The 22,591-nt window shown below is 41.9% G+C and overlaps 1 protein-coding gene across 1 annotated transcript in view; it reads left to right on the forward strand.

The window, feature by feature from the left end:
• LOC117498820 (discs large homolog 1-like protein) overlaps nt 1-22,591 on the forward strand; it is a 100,432-nt gene that overhangs the window by 43,806 nt on the left and 34,035 nt on the right. Inside the window, 2 exon segments of the mRNA XM_034150965.1 lie at nt 5,082-5,234; nt 7,585-7,725. Coding sequence (XP_034006856.1) covers nt 5,082-5,234; nt 7,585-7,725 — 294 coding nt within the window.

Raw genomic sequence — 22,591 nt, forward strand, 5'->3', positions numbered from 1 at the left:
GTTTTTTATCCCCGGGGGAAAACTGGGTTTCATAACAGCTGCCCCATTTCAGCATTAAATACAAAAACAAACCGTAACAACAATCTGAATTAAATGGAATTAAATATATCTTTATATATTTGCATAAGAAATGTAAACAAACACACGCACACACACACACACACACGCACACAGACACACACACAGACACACACACATACACACACACATACACATACACATACACATACACATACACAAACACATACACACACATACACACACACACACAGACACACACACAGACACACACACAGACACACACACACACACACACACACACACACACACACACACACACACACACACACACACATTGTACTACCATAGCGACAATAAATGTGTAAAAAATACATTAAAAAAAGATAAATAAAAACAAAACTACATCATATAGAAATATTTATTTACCCCAATATATAAATATGTAAAATCAGTATATTAGATATTGTGCCGTAGTGCCGTTCTCTGCTTGAACCGAGCTCTCAATGTCTCTGATAATCCTCACTGATTGAGTTTGAGAGAAGCAGAAAGATGTAAAAATAGACGACATGAAGAATCAGATATTACTCCTCGCTTGGTTGTGTCCCTGAATCATCCAGAAACCCTCCTCCTCCCCCTCCTCCTCTTCATCCTCCTCCTCTTCATCCTCCTCCTCCTCCCGACATCCTGCTACATCCGATACTATTTATAGCAGCTTTTGGCAGGCAGGAATCGGCGTAGTGAGGATGAAGAGGAGGATGAAGAAGAGGAGGAGGAGGAGGAGGAGGAGGAGGCGGCATCATCACAGGAAACTCCTCTCTGATTCCTACGTCCACATTTCCATTTTTGCAGCTGAGAGCCTTTGAAGGACGCTCTGACACCCGCTCTTATTCTGAAGGACGCTCTGACACCCGCTCTTATTCTGAAGGACGCTCTGACACCCACTCTTATTCTGAAGGACGCTCTGACACCCGCTCTTATTCTGAAGGACGCTCTGACACCCACTCTTATTCTGAAGGACGCTCTGACACCCGCTCTTATTCTGAAGGACGCTCTGACACCCGCTCTTATTCTGAAGGACGCTCTGACAACCCGCTCTTATTCTGAAGGACGCTCTGACACCCAGCTCTTATTCTGAAGGACGCTCTGACACCCACTCTTATCTAAGCTCCTTATTCTGAAGGACGCTCTGACACCCGCTCTTATTCTGAAAGGACTGTGTGTCGCTAACGGCAGAGAAACCATGAGACTTCATACTGGGAATGTGAGGTATCCCATAATAAAACATGGATAATATTGGCTTATCAATACATTAATTTAATATAAATAATATAATATAATAAATATAAATATGTAAAATAATTAAAGGTAAAAAAAAAAATTATTAATCTAATCAAATAAAATAGGATTATTCCTTAAGAAATACAAAATAAAAGGTCCACCTTGTACCATAATAACAAAATGGTATGTTAATGTCAAACATGGATAATATTGGCCTACCAAAAAAAAAAATACATTCAATGAATATTTAAAACAATTTAAATATACATTTTTACTTGAGAAATTAATAACAAAATACATTTGTAAAAGAATGAATGAAACATATTTTTTTAAATAAATAAATCAAATGTATCTAATAAAATAATATAAAATAGGAATATATATTATTCCTTAAGAAGCAAACATTACATCAACATTGTACTACAATAATAACAAAAGGTATGTTAATGTGAAGTAAAAAATAAACAAATATTAAGTTAAAACATTTTTTTAAATTAAAGGTGCATATATGTACATCAATACATACAAGACAATACATTTGTAAAAATATGTATATTACATTACATACAGTACGGTAGTGTACAACTAAATTCAGAATAAAGCCTAATTCTGAATTTGCAAAAAATGTAACGACCCAATTTCTGTATAATGTCATTATGTGAATAATAGTGGAATATGAGGTCGCATGCACACCAGCCTTGTTTAGTCCGGTTGAATCGAACCCTGGTGCGTTAAGCCGCGTGGTGCGGTTCGTTTGGGTCGGTGTGAACGCAGTCCGAGACCTCTGAAGTGAACTAAACAACCGGACTCTGGTCCTAAAAGAGGTGGTCTCGGACCGCTTGCTAGTGAACTCTGGAGCGGTTCATCTCTGGTGTGAACGCAGTCCGCACCAAAACATAGGAAGCGTAGTATTTACGAGTCACAAGAACGCGGATGTCTTCAAAATCTTTAGTTAAATAGTGAAGCAGAATGAAGTGTTGAACAGTGTCGTGTAAAGTAAAAATGCTCCGTCAACTACATAAAAGTCAGAGCCACCTGTCGTCGGTGAAACCCCCCTCCTTACTGCAGAACGTCTCTCATTATGTGTTATAATGTTTCTTAACGCACGTCGTCTGATTTTATAATAAATATGAGCCGTCCGCTAGAGTCTGGTGATGATATGCTCTCCAACAGCAGCATGAAAAATAACCTGCGATGCTCCAAAGCTCCGGTAGAAATTGCCGGGATTTGCGTTTTTTACCCCCTTAATGTCTGACCAATGGTTGAACAGCATTTCCGAGCACATGACTTGTGTTTAAAGTTTATAGTCCGTTTGAGTTTTGCCCGTGTGAACGCAAACCGAACCTTCTGACAAATGAAACAATGCAACAAACTGTGGTCTGGTGCGCACCTGAAAACGGACTATTAGGTGTGAATGCGACTTAGAGTGCATTTGAACTTAGTTACCTCCCTCAAATCATCAGGTTTTTTGCCTACGTCTACACACTTAAATAACGTTAATTTCCCCGCTTTTCTAAATGCAGTTATCTTTTCTTCGGTGGTGAAGTATCGCTGTACTCTGCAAGGTTTTCAAAATATCAATTTATTCGGTATTTTACTTTAAGCTGTAACTCTTGAAATGATTGTCTCAGAAACCTTTGAGCTTTTATTTTGAAATAATTTCCGTTTGACTGTTTTAAGTGTTTTTACTCAAGTGAAGGCGATAGTGAAATGAGAAGAAGTAGAAATTACAGAACAGTTATTGTATATGATGACTGTTACACTGTGACATCATGACGTTTTGTTCTGGCGCCTGTAAACTGGTCTGTTTGTCACTTCCTGGTCTCGCTCTCACTTCCTGGTATTTGTAGTTCTTCCTGTGAGTTTTTGTAGTTCTTCATCTGAGTCTCTGTAGTTCTTCATCTGAGTCTTTGTAGTTCTTCATGTGAGTCTCTGTAGTTCTTCATGTGAGTCTTTGTAGTTCTTCATCTGAGTCTTTGTAGTTCTTCTGAGTCTTTGTAGTTCTTCATCTGAGTCTTTGTAGTTCTTCATCTGAGTCTTTGTAGTTCTTCTGAGTCTTTGTAGTTCTTCATCTGAGTCTTTGTAGTTCTTCTGAGTCTTTGTAGTTCATCTGAGTCTTTGTAGTTCTTCCTCTGAGTCTCTGTAGTTCATCTGAGTCTTTGTAGTTCTTCTGAGTCTCTGTAGTTCTTCCTGTGAGTCTTTGTAGTTCTTCCTGTGAGTCTTTGTAGTTCTTCCTGTGAGTCTTTGTAGTTCTTCCTGTGAGTCTTTGTAGTTCTTCCTCTGAGTCTTTGTAGTTCTTCCTCTGAGTCTTTGTAGTTCTTCCTGTGAGTCTCTGTAGTCCTCTTGCCTCCTGATGCTCGTCCATCTGTCGCCTCATGAGACGTTCACTGACCGTTTGTGTTTCTGTACTCGGGAACATCGGTTAAAAACAGCAGCTGTGTATTGAGCGGTGATCGGCTTATTGGATGCTAAGATTTCATAAAGACAGATTTCAGGGAATATGTTATTTATTTATTATTTTTTGGACGGAAACGGTAATTTAACCAAATACGACTGATTTACACTTCACATGTCCAGGAATTATACAAATGTTTTGTTTAAAATGTGTTTCTGACATCTCCCCATTTTACATGATTTTATTTATTTAATTCAAATTTGTACTCCTTTTTACATTTGAACTTGTTATGTTGTTTTTGCAAACCTTAATTATAACTTGTTTGTTTAATTACATATTTTTATCTAATTGCTCCTTTTTAACTTGGAAATTATGAATAATTTCATAAATATCATTTTATTGCAGTTATACTTTAAATCCTCATATTTTCTTAATTAAACTTTTTTATTCAAAAATTGAGAACTGTCTCTTATTTTGGTTTTCAATAAAAAACCCGTCGGCAAAAACGCAACATCTGCAAGAAACAGCGTCTGAGGGCTTCTTAACATTCAACAAACTATGAATGTGTCATACCCACTTAACGGGAAGAAACTCAGCTTTCAGACAATATGAACAATTTTTAGATAAACAAAACACAACCCTCACGCCAAGCCTCTGAATTAGCCCTGAGCGAAAAAATGCTAACGCAACTCACGGTAGAAATACTTTATTACTTATCGGATCTGCACAAACAAGATATCCGATTAAAGCTGAGATTCCACAGATTCTAGAAATATAAGTATCATCACTGAGCGATCAAAACCCAGACAACCCACCACGTAGCTGTACGGAGCAAACACGGACAAATTGTCTAACCTTTTGCTGTTTCTGATCAAAAGTTGTGATCAATGGCATCAAAACGATAAAAACGCAGCTGAAGGTTCATCCAATATGTCTGTGTCACTTTGAAATGATTTCTGATCATCCATCATCATATTTATGGCTATAACCTAGTTTTCAGAGCGTAAAGAGGATGAATAATCGAAGGTGTTCCCCTGAACCCGGCGGCTCTCTGACGGTGTTTTGTGATCATTCCTCCTGACGGTGTTTTCTCGTTCCTCCTGACGGTGTTTTCTCGTTCCTCCTGACGGTGTTTTCTCGTTCCTCCTGACGGTGTTTTCTCGTTCCTCCTGACGGTGTTTTCTCGTTCCTCCTGACGGTGTTTTCTCGTTCCTCCTGACGCTGTTTTCTCGTTCCTCCTGACGCTGTTCTCTCGTTCCTCCTGACGGTGTTTTCTCGTTCCTCCTGACGGTGTTTTCTCGTTCCTCCTGACGGTGTTTTCTCGTTCCTCCTGACGGTCACTTTTTATTGTTAGCATGTATTTGTAACATCCTGTTCCCTCCTGCAGAAGTACCGGCAGCAGGATGAGGACTCGTCCCCTCAGGACTCCCCCCAGCTGACGGAGGAGGGTCCGGAGCTCGTTCAGGTGGAGGAGAGGAACCTGTCGCTGATCGAGAACGTCCACGGATACGTAACGCACGCTCACATCTCCCCGATGAAGGTACGGCGAAACATATGTCATTATTATAATCAGTTTCCATCGATCCCTGTCTTCGTGTTCATTTACAGCTTGACGTTTAACATTATTTACCAACAAGTGGACTCATCCCAACATATTGTAATGTTCACTGTCAAATTAATAAGTTAGTGAAATAAACGTGTAAATATTTAAAGTCCTTTTTTTGAAAAGCTGGGATCAAGATAATATAATATTTGCTGCTTTATTCGTACACTTTTCTATTGAAGTGATTCATTAGGTCTAATGTCTCATTCACAGCTTCACATTTAATCAGAAACATTATTTTTAATGGACTTTTTAAGACGTTTAAATATAATACAAATATTGAATGATGTTATTTGTCAGCGAAATATTGATTTTAGTCAGAAAGTAAAGCAAATGATTAATTTACAACAAAGAGCAGCTCTTCTGATGATTGATCTTTATCTATTAACATGGTTTCAAAACATACATAGCATGTGTTGAACTAACTTTAAATCGTTTTAAACCCACTGTAAAACATTGTCTTGTCAACAAAGAAGAATATATTTACTGTTTAATCAGAAATGTCAAAAAAAGGCTGGAATCATTTTAACGTTTTTATATATTTAGCATTTTCTCACATCTTTTGCATCTTTCCTGTTTCCTCTTTATCTGTCTGTGTGTGTTCATTAAAACACTTTCCAGGCAACACGTTGATCAGAAACTTAAGGATGTCCTCATTGCAAAGTCATAATGTATTCAGATATATAAAAGAAACTTTACAAAAATATCCTCTTGATTTAAAGGCTAGTTGTTCAGGAGGATCTCTCCTGTGGAAACAACCCAGATCGTTCAGGGAAACTTACTTTACTTACTTTTTGAATAAATAAACAAGCTGGTAACATTATTATAGTATATATTATAATATATATATATATGTTCAACATGAACTCACAGCTGGTATGGTGATGATATGAGAGGATAATGTGTTTGATATCAGAGCACACTATAATGACGTGCAGTGACGCGTCCTGAAACCCGGAAGGAAGCTTCTTCCAGTTCCTTCGACACAAGCAGTGAGATGTCTCCATAGGGTTTATGGAAATATCTGGAGCTCAGGTCTGTGGCTGAGACACGTTTAAGAGACGGGTCACGTTTTGTTCACTCGGATAATCTCTACATGTCTACCCTACTTTTATCATTTTCTAATCATAAATCTATCGATCATAAATCTATCAATTAGATTTATGATTAGAAAATGATAAAAGTAATTGTGTCACTCCATTGACCTCCAGAGCAGGGGACAGGAAGTGAGGAAATGCTGACTCATCCCAGCGGTTTAGGACTCATTCCTCCATAAACGTTGCTGCGTCTCCTTTGAGTAACATCGAACTCAGATCCAATCGTTCATGGTTTTAGAAACAGAATCTATTTTTAGAACATGTTTTCAGAACCTCCCTCTTCATCACCTGTCTCACCTCACCTGTCTCTCCTCACCTGTCTCTCCCCTCTGTCTCTCCTCACCTGTCTCACCCCTCTGTCTCTCCTCACCTGTCTCACCTCACCTGTCTCTCCTCACCTGTCTCTCCCCTCTGTCTCTCCTCACCTGTCTCACCTCACCTGTCTGTCCCCTCTGTCTCTCCTCACCTCCTCCCCCTCTGTCTCTCCTCACCTGTCTCACCTCACCTGTCTGTCCCCTCTGTCTCTCCTCACCTCCTCCCCCTCTGTCTCTCCTCACCTCCTCCCCCTCTGTCTCTCCTCACCTGTCTCACCTCACCTGTCTGTCCCCTCTGTCTCTCCTCACCTGTCTCACCTCACCTGTCTCTCCTCACCTCCTCCCCCTCTGTCTCTCCTCACCTCCCTCCCCTCTGTCTCTCCTCACCTGTCTCACCTCACCTGTCTGTCCCCTCTGTCTCTCCTCACCTCCTCCCCCTCTGTCTCTCCTCACCTCCTCCCCCTCTGTCTCTCCTCACCTCCTCCCCCTCTGTCTCTCCTCACCTGTCTCACCTCACCTGTCTGTCCCCTCTGTCTCTCCTCACCTGTCTCACCTCACCTGTCTGTCCCCTCTGTCTCTCCTCACCCTCCTCCCCCCTCTGTCTCTCCTCACCTCCTCCCCCTCTGTCTCTCCTCACCTCCTCCCCCTCTGTCTCTCCTCACCTGTCTCACCTCACCTGTCTGTCCCCTCTGTCTCTCCTCACCTGTCTCACCTCACCTGTCTGTCCCCTCTGTCTCTCCTCACCTCCTCCCCCTCTGTCTCTCCTCACCTCCTCCCCCTCTGTCTCTCCCCCCTCCGTCTCTCCCCACCTTTGCCTCTCTCTCTCTCTGTGTTTTGACCCTCGCGAGACTCCGTCCTGCTCCTTTTGTCCCGTAGGAAGTGGCTCTGGAGTCCATCTTTGACGGTTCCTCAGCGTTCCTCCAGGATCTCCCCTCCCCCTCCTCCTCCTCCCTCTGTAGCCCCGGAGAGGACAGCCCCCTCCCCTCCTGCTCCTCCAACCCCTACCCCTCCATCCAGGTAACCCCCCCCCACCCACCCACCCCAACACCTCCTTCACTCACCTGGCTACGGCCGTTTAAAATAATAAGATATACTTTATGAATCTGTCACAGCAGCATAGAAGACGATGCACATTAATTAGAGGTAAATACAAAAACATTAAAATAGGCAAAACAGTTATATATACGTATCAATATATTCATTTATTCACATTCAGATAATCAATATTTACGAAAGTGTATTTTCTAAGAAACCTATTTAAAAGATAAGATAAATATGAATGTATCCCTGTAGGGCAGTGCTTCTCAAACGTTTTCATACCAATAAAGAAACACTCGCGGACCACCTAACTCCACAAATATCCCAAAACACATCGTTTTTCTAGAACAGATTACAAATCGCCTGAGAATTGTACAAACAAGTGGCAACATGTGTGATGAAGGTGTTGCGGTGGGCTGTATCATGCAATCGATACATTAAGGAGATATTCCTGCGAGAGTGCAGAAAACTTACATTTATTTATTTATTTAAAATGTGAAATTTTACCAATATTCTCACGGACCACTAGGGGGCGCTCACGGACCACTAGGGGGCGCTCGCGGAAAAGTCAGAAAATTGAAATTTTCCGAAAATGTCAAATTCTAAGATTTTCGGAAACATTTAGAAATGTTCAGAAAAAAGGGTGATTTTCAGAAAAAAGGGAAATACACAGAATGTATAAAAATAAAACGTTCAAATAAAAGTTAGAATTCACAACAACAACAAAAAGAAAAGGTAAAACACAGAGAAGTTGATTCAAATGTATTCCGTTTTTAAATATAATTGTTAATAAAAGAAAATATATATTTATGTTAATATTTTTACAATGGTACCACTTTCCTTAATTTATTACTATTTTGAGATTTTCATGAAAAAAGTGAGAAATTTTGAAATGTTGAGAAAAAGTCTGAAGTCAAAATGTCAAAATGTTCGGGGGAAGTGTCTTGCCCAAGGTCACATGACTGTAGGTCTAATGCTATTTGCTATTGGTTAACATTGGTTTATGTTGTATTTATTTATTTTTTTGTTTTTAAATATTTTCTATACACTTTAGATCAGCGGTTCCCAACCTGTGGGCCGTGGCCCTCTAGTGGTCCGCGAAGGCATTGCAAGTGGGCCGCCAAATAATTTGCAAAACATTATGATTTGTGTGGAAACATTTCATTATTAAGATTTTTTTTTATTTTAACCTCTTGATCCTCCTTAGCAACGGTCATTACAGTCCTTAGCAGTCCTTAGCAACGGTCATTACAGTCCTTAGCAACGGTCATTACAGTCCTTAGCAACGGTCATTACAGTCCTTAGCAACGGTCTGTTCTACTGGATTTACAACGTGTCACATGTTCTGAATTGACCAATCAGAACTTTATTTAGCCTCCGTATTGTTGATGGTTGAATGTGGGCCGTGAACATTTTTTTGATTCTTAAGTGGGCCCTGAGTTGAGAAAGGTTGGGAACTGCTGCTTTAGATAAATGAAAACAACATTCCTTAATCATAATTTGTATTCAGTTTTTTACACGCTTTTCTTCAACTCGTTTGTTTAAATGCATGAAATATGTTGTGAGTAACTCGTCCCACTCCAGGATGGCTTTGATCTTCTGATTTCTCTTCGGTAAGAAAGCCAGTTATTATTATTTCCCAATGTTGAACGTTCCCTTCAACAAGACGCAGGATGTGTGGTTTTGTCGAGGGAATGGGTCTCTTTATATTAAAGGGTAGACCACATGATTGAAATCCCGTTAGTTGAAACCTGCAGCTTTCTTCCTGGTTCTATTATGACAGCGTTCTGTTTCCATGTGTTTCTGTCCACTGCTTTCATTCAGACTGAAATCACTTTCTGACGGTTTGGTGATCTGACTTTGTAATGAATGCTTTCATCAGGACACCATGTTGAAAAAGCAACAATAAAATATAAAGTAACCAAAGCTGCCAGACAAATGTAGTAGAAGTGAATGAAGGGAGGTAGAAGCATGCAGGGGGTCTGCGGGGTCTAAAAGTATTAAAAGTTGATAAATCAATTTAAGGAAAATGAAGGCTATTAAAAAGTATTAAAGGGCATTTTCCAAGGTGTTACATTTTGTAGCTTGTTTTCAATAAGTATATGAATTGTCCAAAGAGGTTGTATTCTACAGTGTGCCTGAATGTAATCATTGCGTAGGTGTGTAGTGTGATTCTGTGGAGTTTATTGATGGCATCCCGTTGGGTTTGACGTCATCTGAACAGGACATCGCACGCTCACTGCTTGATAGCGTGAAGGTCCGTTTACGCCGGTTGTTAAACAACATCGTTATGGGGAAATGCAAGTCTGCGTCCAAATGGTTGGAAGATAAGGAGGAAGGACAATCAATACTGTATATAGTCAATGTGAGGTAAAGTGTGTCGCCAAGGTAACCGGTTAAAACTCAAAGTGGCGATGAGGTCTTAAAATGTATGGAAAGGGTCTTAAAAAAGGTCTTGAAAGGTTTTACATGTGACTTCAGGATCCCTGCATACACCCTGGTGTGTCAAAGTGAACCAGAGTACATGGAGTACAGGATTTGAGTAAATGTCCAAGCTTTGTGTTTTTTGTCGGGACTCCAATGTGTTTCTGTGCACCGCTTCGATTCGGACTGAAATATCTCAACTACTTTTGGACGGTTTGAGATGAAGTTTGGTGATTTTCTGACTTTTTAATTAGTGCTTTCAAATCAAATCAAATCAAATCAAGTTTTATTTATATAGCACATTTTTAAATGATTTTTGGTCGAGCCAAAGTGCTGTACATATAATAAAAATACCCTACAGTAAAGACACTTTACAGCTAATGCACAGTTTGTTCAGAATATCAGTATGAGAAAAACAACACCCTCTGTCCTTAGACCCTCTGTCCTTAGACCCTCTGTCCTTAGACCCTCTGTCCTTAGACCCTCACATCGTACAAGGAAAAAACAATCAGGACAACATATCAATGTGTCAGATACCTGCAGAACTAAAGATATATATATATATATCAGCTTCAGGACCTTTTCATGGGTTAACATGCAAACATTGTAATGTGCACGGTAGCTTAAGCTGTCAGATCAAGGTAGTGGACTGAATGAAAGGAGGTAGAAGCATGCAAACGAAGAACCAGAGTGCATGGAGTAAAGGATTTGAGTAAATGTCCAAGCTTTGTGTTTTTTATACGTGTCGGGTTTCCAATGTGTTTCTGGTTCACTGCTTCGATTCAGACTGAAATGTCTCAGCTACTTTCGACGCATTGAGAGGAAGTTTGGTGATTTTCTGGCTTTTTATTGAGTGCTTTGATATTGGAAAAGCCACAGTGAAACATAAAGTAACCAGAAAGCTGCCGGACCAACGCAGTGGAAGTGAATGAAGGGAGGTAGAATCGTGAAGGAGCAAAGGGAAGACCGTGGAGTCCAGTATTCGAGCGTTCGGTGGACTTCTTGAGATCTCCACTTCCTGCTCCTCATTGTTTCCTCAACGTTTGAAGTCTCCAGTTTGACGTCAGTTATCTCTCCTCCTCCTCCTCCTCCTCCTCCTCCTCCTCTTCCTCCTCCTCCTCCTCCTCGATAACGCTCTGAATGGATCCCTGAAAAGGCTCTGAAGGCTCTCTTCTTCTTTGTTATTTCTTCCGTCTTTCTTCCTCCGCCTCTCGCTCGCGTTCCTCGGTGGCGGAGGAGGAGGAGGAGGAGGAGGAGGAGGAGGAGGAGGAGGAGGAGGAGGAGGAGGAGGAGGAGGAGGAGGAGGAGGAGGAGGAGGAGGAGGAGGAGGCGGCTTCCTGTAAATGGCCTCCTAACACAAACAGATTCCCAGCCGCTCTGAGTCTTCATCACGAGACAGAGGTCGTGAAATGACTCGTCACTAATGCTCCGTCGCCTCATCTCTGCCGCACTGTATCCCCGGCTGCAGCAAAGCATTCTGGGAGGACAGAGCGACTCTATTTATAGCCCACAGGGTGCCAGTCGTGCCTGGAATATCAGGGACATCATGGAATATCTGAGGAAGCTTTTTCCAGGCCGAGGAAGAAATAGATACATACATTTAAAGACACAAAAAATGGCTATAAATAGATTCCAACTAGTAGATGGATCCACAACATTAACAAGACTGTTGTAATTCTAGAAAATGACTGGGTACCATATGATCCTAATAAAGGGTATACAATTACATGTTTTCACAGGGCAGTTAACAGACCCAATGTTCCCCCTCTTTTATCATACTCTCAGGGGCCACATTTTGCACATGTTCAGGTTGATATTATACCATGTAGTGTCTCTACTGGGACATGTCTCTATGTAGTGTCTCTACTGGGACATGTCTCCATGTAGTGTCTCTACTGGGACATGTCTCCATGTAGTGTCTCTACTGGGACATGTCTCCATGTAGTGTCTCTACTGGGACATGTCTCTATGTAGTGTCTCTACTGGGACATGTCTCTATGTAGTGTCTCTACTGGGACATGTCTCCATGTAGTGTCTCTACTGGGACATGTCTCCATGTAGTGTCTCTACTGGGACATGTCTCCATGTAGTGTCTCTCCTGGGACATGTCTCCATGTAGTGTCTCTACTGGGACATGTCTCCATGTAGTGTCTCTCCTGGGACATGTCTCCATGTAGTGTCTCTACTGGGACATGTCTCCATGTAGTGTCTCTACTGGGACATGTCTCCATGTAGTGTCTCTACTGGGACATGTCTCCATGTAGTGTCTCTACTGGGACATGTCTCCATGTAGTGTCTCTACTGGGACATGTCTCCATGTAGTGTCTCTACTGGGACATGTCTCCATGTAGTGTCTCTACTGGGACATGTCTCCATGTAGTGTCTCTACTGGGACATGTCTCTACTGGGACATGTCTCCATGTAGTGTCTCTACTGGGACATGTCTCCATGCTTTAATGTTCAAAAATCTCTGTTTTGTTCTCATAATGCCTGTGCTGCAGCACCTCTTTTCACCATCTGTCTGAAACCAGAGCCCAGTCTGCTCTGATTGGTTAGCTGAGTGAGATTTTTAGAAAATAGTCAACATTTTAGAGATTTTCAGAAAAAATTCTAAATGTTGACATTTTCGGGAAGAATTCATAATTTGGATTTTTTTTTTTTAAAGTCATTTTAAAATGTTCTGAATTATAAAAATGTCAGCAACATTTCAGAATTATTAGATTTCCCCCAAAAAGTCAGAATAGAAAGTTCAGATGTAAGAAAAAAAGAGAATACTAAGATTTGTGTTTCATCTCAAAAACCAAACACATGGAGAACCACAGAGCTCTTTACTGGGGCCACCACTCTTCCATTTTCATAGGATATAATCTCCAGGAAGAAATGTCCATCGTTATGCAGATGATATAAACCTCAATACAGCGTTAACAATTCATGGTATTTATTTTAGCACTTGACGTTACATGTGACATATATCCGACATGTAGCTCATCAATACCGTGGACAATTCCCACAGGAGCATACATCGGATATTACATCGCTGTCCGTTACACTCCGCGATGAATCTCCATTTTGCCACAGACTTTATTTGGTTTCACTTTTTGTAAAAAAATATGAAGTTTAGTTTTTCTGACGGAAAGAGGAGACGGGGGAGAAATCAGCCAACGTTTGAGGAGGAGGAAGACGAGGAGGAAGACGATGAATAAGCAGAGGAGGAAAAGGAGAAACATGAGGTGAGGAGGAAGGAGGTTTCCAGACTGCAGCTAGACGAGAGATCAGAGGACTCTTTAAACACACACACACACACACACACGCACACACAGACACACACAGACACACACACCACACACACACACACAGACACACACACACACACAGACACACACACATACACACACACAGACACACACACACACAGACACACACACAGACACACACATACACACACACACATACACACACACACACACACACACACACACACACACAGACACACACACACACACTCCTCTCTGGACTCTGACTCCTGCTCACCGACAGCAGGAGGAAACACAGACGCTCCGGTCGCTCCTGCAGTTTGTGAGGAGGTGGGGGGGCGAGTGAACCCCCCCTCCCTCTTCCTCCTCCAACGCCGAGCCTGCAGCAGAGGAGGCGACATCACCTCCTCTGCCTCCTCCTCCTCCTCCTCCTCAGAAACATGCTCAGCTCCGTCTGGTATGCTAAGAAAATGGGCCGCCGCATCATGGGTTCCCTGAGGAGAACCAAGAGTCTGCACCGGCGCCTCCTGGTAGGTCCTCTTCCTCCTCTTCTTCCTCCTCCTCTTCCTCCCCCATCACCTCCTCATCCATAAATGTGAGAAGGTGAAGGAGGAGGCGCTGCACCGTGAGTCATTTGCTACAACCTGTGATCACCGTGTGCTAATGTGTGTGTGTGTGTGCATGTGTTTCAACATGTGTGTGTTTATGTATGCTACAGGTGTGTGTGCAACTTTTTGTCAGCGTGCATGTATTGAAACATGTGTGTGTGCATGTATTTCAACGTGTGTGTGCATGTATTTCAACGTGTGTGTGTGTGTGCGTCATGTTGGGGCTCAGGATTCGTGCACATCTGGATCCTCCCCGCAGATCTCCTAAAAAAATGTGTTTTTACCGACAAAAGGAGACGCAGCGTGGAGAGGACAGGGGTTTTTTGTAGCGGTGATTTGTTGATAAGGCTGCATTGTGTTGGTGTGTGTGTGTGTTTTCCCTCTGTTTTCCCGGCGTGGAGACGTTCACCTGCAGCATCAGATGTGAGCAGCTCTGCAGCAGCACATGCCTTACCCGGCGTTGCCTAGCAACCTCCCGGCTCCTGACACGCAGTGCTGACACACACACACACACACACACACGTGAAAAATACATCCATACACACATATTTGAATACACACACTAAGTTAAAACACATGTACAGACTATAAATAAATACATCCACACTATATCACGTCTCCAGTGGACTCCTTTGTTTACTTCAGGAACATGGTGACTTCACTATGTAACACTGATACACCTGAACATCAGCAGGAGAGGACTCTTTAAAGTAGAGACACTACATACTGATATACACCTGAACATCAGCAGGAGAGGACTCTTTAAAGTAGAGACACTACATACTGATATACATCTGAACATCAGCAGGAGAGGACTCTTTAAAGTAGAGACACTACATACTGATATACACCTGAACATCAGCAGGAGAGGACTCTTTAAAGTAGAGACACTACATACTGATATACACCTGAACATCAGCAGGAGAGAACTCTTTAAAGTAGAGACACTACATACTGATATACCCTGAACATCAGCAGGAGAGGACTCTTTTAAAGTAGAGACACTAACATACTGATATACACCTGAACATCAGCAGGAGAGGACTCTTTAAGTAGAGACACTGCATACTGATATACACCTGAACATAAGCAGGAGAGGACTCTTTAAAGTAGAGACACTACATACTGATATACACCTGAACATCAGCAGGAGAGGACTCTTTTAAGTAGAGACACTACATACTGATATACACCTGAACATCAGCAGGAGAGGACTCTTTAAAGTAGAGACACTACATACTGATATACACCCTGAACATCAGCAGGAGAGGACTCTTTAAAGTAGAGGACACTACATACTGATATACACCTGAACATCAGCAGGAGAGGACTCTTTAAAGTAGAGACACATACATACTGATATACACCTGAACATCAGCAGGAGAGGACTCTTTAAAGTAGAGACACTACATACTGATATACACCTGAACATCAGCAGGAGAGGACTCTTTAAAGTAGAGACACTACATACTGATATACACCTGAACATCAGCAGGAGAGGACTCTTTAAAGTAGAGACACTACATACTGATATACACCTGAACATCAACAGGAGAGGACTCTTTAAAGCCATCCATAGCCAGTCCATAAGTGTAACATGTTTTTGTATTAATGGGTGTGCTGTTCTGTGCGGCCCGTAGGTGGAGCTGTAGATTGACAGCAACCCATTTTAAGATGTATTCCGTGAGTGTGTTTGGAGCTGAAACACTGCATCTGTTCATCAGCGAGCAATGAGTTGGCCTTTTCTTTTTTTTTATATATATTACATTAATAATTCTATTCGTAACATCTAGCCGTAGAGGTAATTGGTCATATTTGATGTTGTGTACCTCATCAGATATCCTGATTCCTAATTGTCATTGTTAATTTAGTTTTGTATTATATATTTTATTCACTGATCCTATCATTTACAGTTTATTAGTTTATCATCTCTTTACCGATTCCTTATATTTTGTTAAATTTTTGCCACCAAGTGATGAGTGCAATGTTTTGTTCAGTAGTAATATAACTTATAGATGTTTCCCTGAAGCCACTTCAAGCTTTACATTCACATTGAGATGAATAGTTGAATACTCTATTCTGATTGGTCAATTCAGAGGTTGTTAATGCACCAATGCTAAGCATAACATGACCACAAACACTAAAGGGAACAACAGCAGAAGAAGAAGACAGACAGGAAGTAAACACTAAAGGGAACGGCAGAAGAAGACAGACAGGAAGTAAACACTAAAGGGAACAGCAGCAGAAGAAGAAGACAGACAGGAAGTAAACACTAAAGGGAACAGCAGCAGAAGAAGACAGACAGGAAGTAAACACTAAAGGGAACAGCAGAAGAAGACAGACAGGAAGTAAACACTAAAGGGAACGGCAGAAGAAGACAGACAGGAAGTAAACACTAAAGGGAACGGCAGAAGAAGACAGACAGGAAGTAAACACTAAAGGGAACGGCAGAAGAAGACAGACAGGAAGTAAACACTAAAGGGAACATCAGAAGAAGACAGACAGGAAGTAAACACTAAAGGGAACAGCAGAAGAAGACAGACAGGAAGTAAACACTAAAGGGAACAGCAGAAGAAGAAGACAGACAGGAAGTAAACACTAAAGGGAGCAGCAGAAGAAGACAGACAGGAAGTAAACACTAAAGGGAACAGCAGCAGCAGAAGACAGACAGGAAGTAACGGACAGTTGAACCGACTGTTTCTTAGCGGAAGCAGTTTGCGATCATTTCTAAATCGTTAAAATCCCTTTTAGTTAATATTGGGAGTCGAGTTTATTTATTGTGTGGCCGTGTAATAAGCGAGATAACTTGCAGCGAGGCGTCATTAATGCCGCACATTATCCCTTACATAATACTGTTACGTCCTGTATTATGGTATTGATTGGCTCTCTAAATGCTGCGTTTCAGTTCCTGAATCATGTGGGTCAGTTTCCAGATTTAACGCTCCGGCTCGATTCAGATTGGAGCCTTCGGGGCTGAACTCCGTCACACTAACCTACTTCATCGTCTCTATTGACAGTGAAATACATGAAGAACGATGCACATATGGATATTTACAGCAGTACATTGAATATATGTGCTGTGGTTCATCTCCCATTGGGACGATGTGTTCAGGGACATGAGGCGGCGGGCTGATTGTTATTGGTTGTATTTGCAGATGAGGTTGCTGGTTGGAGAAATATCGTCTCTCTGTGCGACTGAACAGTGCAGCTCCTGTTTTGGGGATTTTCTGGAGAATTTGTTTGTTTGTCTAAACTGTTTTCCCATTCATCATTTACCCTACGTTAAGGCAGCAACTATACCTCCAACTGTCTCCAAAAGTCTACCTTTGTTTGTACTCAAATTAGTGTATTTCTATTAAGCTCAACCAGAAGTCAGATTTTTAAGCTAACATCAGTATTTAACAGAATTACTAGATAATAATAACTTTAATTTATATAGCGCCTTTCATCAACCCAAGGTCGCTTAACAATGAACATATACAAGACATAAAACAGGGGGCAGAAATTGAAGTGTGACATTGCAGGGGGGGGAGAGTGAGTTATTGTTAGAAGGCTTTGTTGAACAGATGAGTTTTCAGGGTTGAAGATGTTCAGAGAAGGGGCGTTACAGATTTCAGCAGGGAGGGTGTTCCAGAGAGTGGGGTGGGGGGGGCAGCGACACTGAAGGCACGGCCCCCGAAGGTGCGGAGGCGTGAATCGGGAATGGAGAGCAGGCCGGAGTCTGAGGATCGAAGGGTGCGGGACGGGGTGTATGGGTGGAGGAGATCTGTGAGGTACTGAGGGGACTTGACCGGGAGCCAGTAGAGAAAAAACATGTCTTATGCAATCATTTAACTTTATTAAAGTTTGACCAAAAGCAAGTGCTATGCAGGATATATTACAGTTCAATAACGGACGGTTTCTAATTGAGCTCCTACTTCTTTCTCTAAATGTAAAAAGGTCAATTTTCCACTTAATGTGGTTTTAACAAATACAGGAAAAACCGTATATTCATCAAATTGAATGCCTGATATGACTTTATTAATTTCTAAGCTACTGTACGTCTCGTATGGATTCTTTATCTTTTGTAAAAGTGTCTCTGTCAAACTGTCCTCTTATTGCAAGCACAACATTGTCTGTCCTCTTAATCAAAACTCCTAATTGTTGTCTTAAATTAGACCAGATTCGAGCATTTGACAAAATGTAGGTTTAATATTCCTGTCCTTTGTTTTTTATGTTGCAGAAAATGTTTCGTAGTAATGTCAGTTTCTTTCTAATACTGTGCAGACCTATTTTGAACATTCGCAAACCTGTTGCAGAATTTGGAAAGAAGAGCAATTTTCAATTAATCCCATGAATAATATTTATCTGGGATTATAGTTTTGTTCGTAACGGTGCAGGGAACCAACACGGAGTTTTATTTTGAGGCTGTAAAAGAAACTCTGCTTGTCTTCCACATTCAGTTTCTCGTGATGTTTGGTTTACTGGTTTTCCACTCTGGGAGAGTTTGTTTTTTTATCTCCAGTAGAGTCTGGAAGCTGCTGCAGAGAACAGCTGAATAATAATAATAATAATAATAATAATAATAATACATTGGATTTTTATATCGCTTTTCCTAGTGCTCAAAGACGCTTTACATAAAATCTGAATCAGTACAAAAAACAACCAAAAACATCAACAGTAGTCCTAATCCAAGTGCAATGTGCATGTTTGAATGAAAGCTGCCTGCCCAGGAGTCCTCGTGCTGACGCTGACTCGCTCGTGGCTGTGTCTGAATCCGGGGGCGACATCGATTATTCATGCAGCGAGTGACATGTGCCTCGGTCACTGAAGCCCATTAATTGTCAGGAGAATGGGAGGGAGGGTGTCACACAGAGAGAGAAAGAGCAGCGGGGAGAGTGTCTGTGCAACAGGATTGAGTTTTTGGAGACCCAACAACAAACCTCTCTCTCTAGGAGCCATTTATAATTCACAACCCATCGGGAATATCTGACCATGACCACGCATTTCCCCCGCCACGACTTCCCCTCCACGGCTATGAACGGCGGCGAGAAGACGCAGGAGTCCCTCACCTACCTTCACCCTCTACAGAAGAACGATCTCCATGAGTCCCTCGCCTACTTTCACCCTCAACAGAAGGTTGATTTCCAGGAATCCCTCGCCTACCATCAGCCTCTACAGACGGTCGATCATAAGGAATCCCTCGCCTACCATCACCCTCAACAGAAGGACAATTTCCAGGAATCCCTCGCCTACCATCACCCTCAACAGAAGGACAATTTCCAGGAATCCCTCGCCTACCATCACCCTCTACAGACGGTCGATCATAAGGAATCCCTCACCTACCATCACCCTCAACAGAAGGGTGATTTCAAGGAATCCCACGCCCACTTTCACCCTCAACAGAGCAACGATCTCAAGGAATCCCTCGCCTACCATCACCCTCAACAGAAGGTCGATCATAAGGAATCCCTCGCCTACCATCACCCTCAACAGAAGGACAATTTCCAGGAATCCCTCGCCCACTTTCACCCTCAACAGAGCAACGATGTCAAGGAATCCCTCGCCTACCATCACCCTCAACAGAGAGACGATCTCAAGGAATCCCTCGCCTACCATCACCCTCAACAGAAGGTCGATTTCCAGGAATCCCTCGCCCACCTTCACCCTCTCCAGAGTTTTGACCTCCATGAGTCCCTCTCCCACCTGCACCCTCTCCAGCGGCAGCACGCCATCGAGCTGCACCGTCAGCGGGCGTCTCTCTCCACCTTCACCGCCTGCACGGTGCCGGCGTCCTGCCGAGCGCGAAGTCGATTCCTCAACCTGCGAGACAGCGTCAGGAAATGCCCGACCAAGAGCACCGCCAAAGTGGTCGGAAGCACCCAGGCCTCCGTCAGGCAGGAGATCCCGTGGGTGCCCTTCGCCTTCAGTAAGGTATTCATCAGAATCAGAAGACCTTTACTCGTCCCACAGAGGCGATATTTACATTCGTTACAGCAAGAAAAGACGGCTTAATATTTACCTTCAGTAAGGTATTGTGGTGGAAACTCTTGAAATGAACAAGTCAGAGAGATGTCTTTCTGGTTCTTTAATATTTTGCAATAGAGGCAATGTCTCCACAGCCGAGTGCAACGACTCAAACTGAAGAGAGCTTTTATACAGTTACAATGAATAGATGCTTAGTCATGAGATAAACTGACATTTTTCATCCAGAATCAGAAGACCTTTACTCGTCCCACAGAGGGGATATTTACATGCGTTACAGCAAGAAAAAGAGCCAAAGACAGCTTAATGTTAACTAAGAAGCATGCATTACATTTCTTTTTACAAAATACACATCCTGGAACAGTTCTGAAGATACAGCAGCCCGGTTATTATATATATATATATATATATATTTATATATATTGCACATCATTTGTATTTCACAGCAAGGGGTGTTATAGCATCCAGAGCATTTTCTATAGGACGTTAGGAGACCTTTGTCTTTCTGACGGGACTAAATGGATGAACACTTGTTGCTCAGAGTTGAAGTGGGTCGCATCAATCAGGAGTTGTGAGGCTTGTTGTTAAAGGTAGTGTGTTGCTCTGTGTGCAGATTGGTTACACAAACAACCGGCTCAGCTGCTTAAAGTTGGCTTCACATTTCTGGTCTGATTGATATTTTAGCGAACTCTTTGACTCTCTTCTTTGATGAGATGAGTTTTACACTTTGTACCACTTGATTGTTGTTGTGGGGGATCGGGAGCTGATCGTTGGTCTGGTGGAATGATAAATGAATTGGTGTGTGTGTGTGTGTGTGTGTGGTGTGTGTGTGTGTGTGTGTGTGTGTGTGTGTGTGTGTGTGTGTGTGTGTGTGTGTGTGTGTGTGTGTGTGATGTGTGTGTGTGTGTGTGTGTGTGTGTGTGTGTGTGTGTGTGTGTGTGTGTGTGTGTGTGTGTGTGTGTGTGTGTGTGTGTGTGTGTGTGTGTGTGTGTGTGTGTGTGTTGTGTGTGTGTTGTGTGTGTGTGTGTGTGTGTGTGTGTGTGTGTGTGTGTGTGTGTGTGTGTCAGTTTATGGAGAATCAATAAGAACAGTCGTCATGACATCTGTTCCTGAAACACGTTTAAATTCTCCTTCACTGTTTCCTCTCTCAGTCGTTTCTCTGCTTCTGTTCTATCTTTAAATGTTGCTATAACTTTCACATTTTTAACGTAATAATTCAGCCTTCAAAGGAAAACTAAAGTCATCTGTGCATTACATAACATTCAGCTGATGCTCTAAGTAATTAATGTGTGACTAGATAAAGACTTAGTTTGTAGTAGTTCTGATTGGTTGCACTAACTATTGGTTTCTGGAACTCTTTCTTCTACTCGTTCTCATACTTTCTTCTTTGATTAGAAACTTTTTGACTTTATTTCCACTTCGTCAAGTTATTGCAATGAGTATTTTTGAATCTAAGTTGAGACCAAGAAGTACTTGAGTTCGTAGGACTGTTGTTGTTCATAGTACTTCTTGTTGAACATAAAGCATGGCACTAAATACTAAAATGAACCTGAACATCAGCAGGTTGTCTTCTTTAATACATTTAGTCTTGTCTTGGATCATTTCTGGATTCAATGATTCAGATGTTTTCAGAAGAAGACCGAAAACGACAGAAAACCCAAGTATTAACCTGTTAAGCCCGAGAGACCCCGGTACCGGGCACTGCCGCAACATCTTGCAGGAAACAGTGTCTGAGGGCATGTTCATTTAATAAACTATGAATGTTTTATATCCATGTAACGGGAAGAAACTCATCTAACTGATCATTTTTATTTTATTTTCAAAAGAAAACCCACAATGCTAACACTGAGCCTCTGAATTAGCAACGAGCGAAAAATGCTAACACCTTACTGCACCGAAAATCACTCACAAAACCTTATTATTTATCTTTTCACCACATCCAACACATCGATTCACATCGTGAGGTGACACAGAATCGATTGACACCGACATTACCGCTGAATTATACGTATTTGCGACGTTATAAGCAAAAACGGACGTCAAAACAGGTGACGCTAGGTAGCTAAAAATGCTAACATTTTTACCTTGGCTCTGTAGTCTCTCCAAAGTGGTCTTCAATGGCATTAAAACGATAAAAACGCTGCTGAAGTTAATCCATAGGTTAATCCAATGTGTCTGTGTCCCTTTGAAATCATTTCTGATAATCCATAAGCATTAAAACTGCTTTTCCGTTTCCAGATGTCAAAGCTAGAGATAGGTTCACTCTGATGCAAAATTACATGCGCGAAGCCCCCACCTTTTCTCTTCACAATGAGTGTGTGTGGGGGACTCGCCTTTCGATTCTATTGGCTCTAACGGTCAGAAAGAGGTGTCAACCATCAAAATCGAGCAAGGGGGGCCAGAGATATGGAAAATCCACCCAAATCACCCCAGAAGTGGTTTCTTTTTGCTAAATCTCTCTAAAAAGGTCAAATGTCACTTGTTTTGCATCAATCTTGATACAGGGTACTTATTATATGTTGTACTTTGGATTCCTAAAGCTTTTAGTCTACTAACCCATCATCCAAGGGTAGTTTTCACTATAAGTAAAAAAAT

The sequence above is a fragment of the Trematomus bernacchii genome, unplaced genomic scaffold, assembly GCF_902827165.1.
Source record: "Trematomus bernacchii unplaced genomic scaffold, fTreBer1.1, whole genome shotgun sequence".
Classification (NCBI taxonomy): domain Eukaryota; kingdom Metazoa; phylum Chordata; class Actinopteri; order Perciformes; family Nototheniidae; genus Trematomus; species Trematomus bernacchii.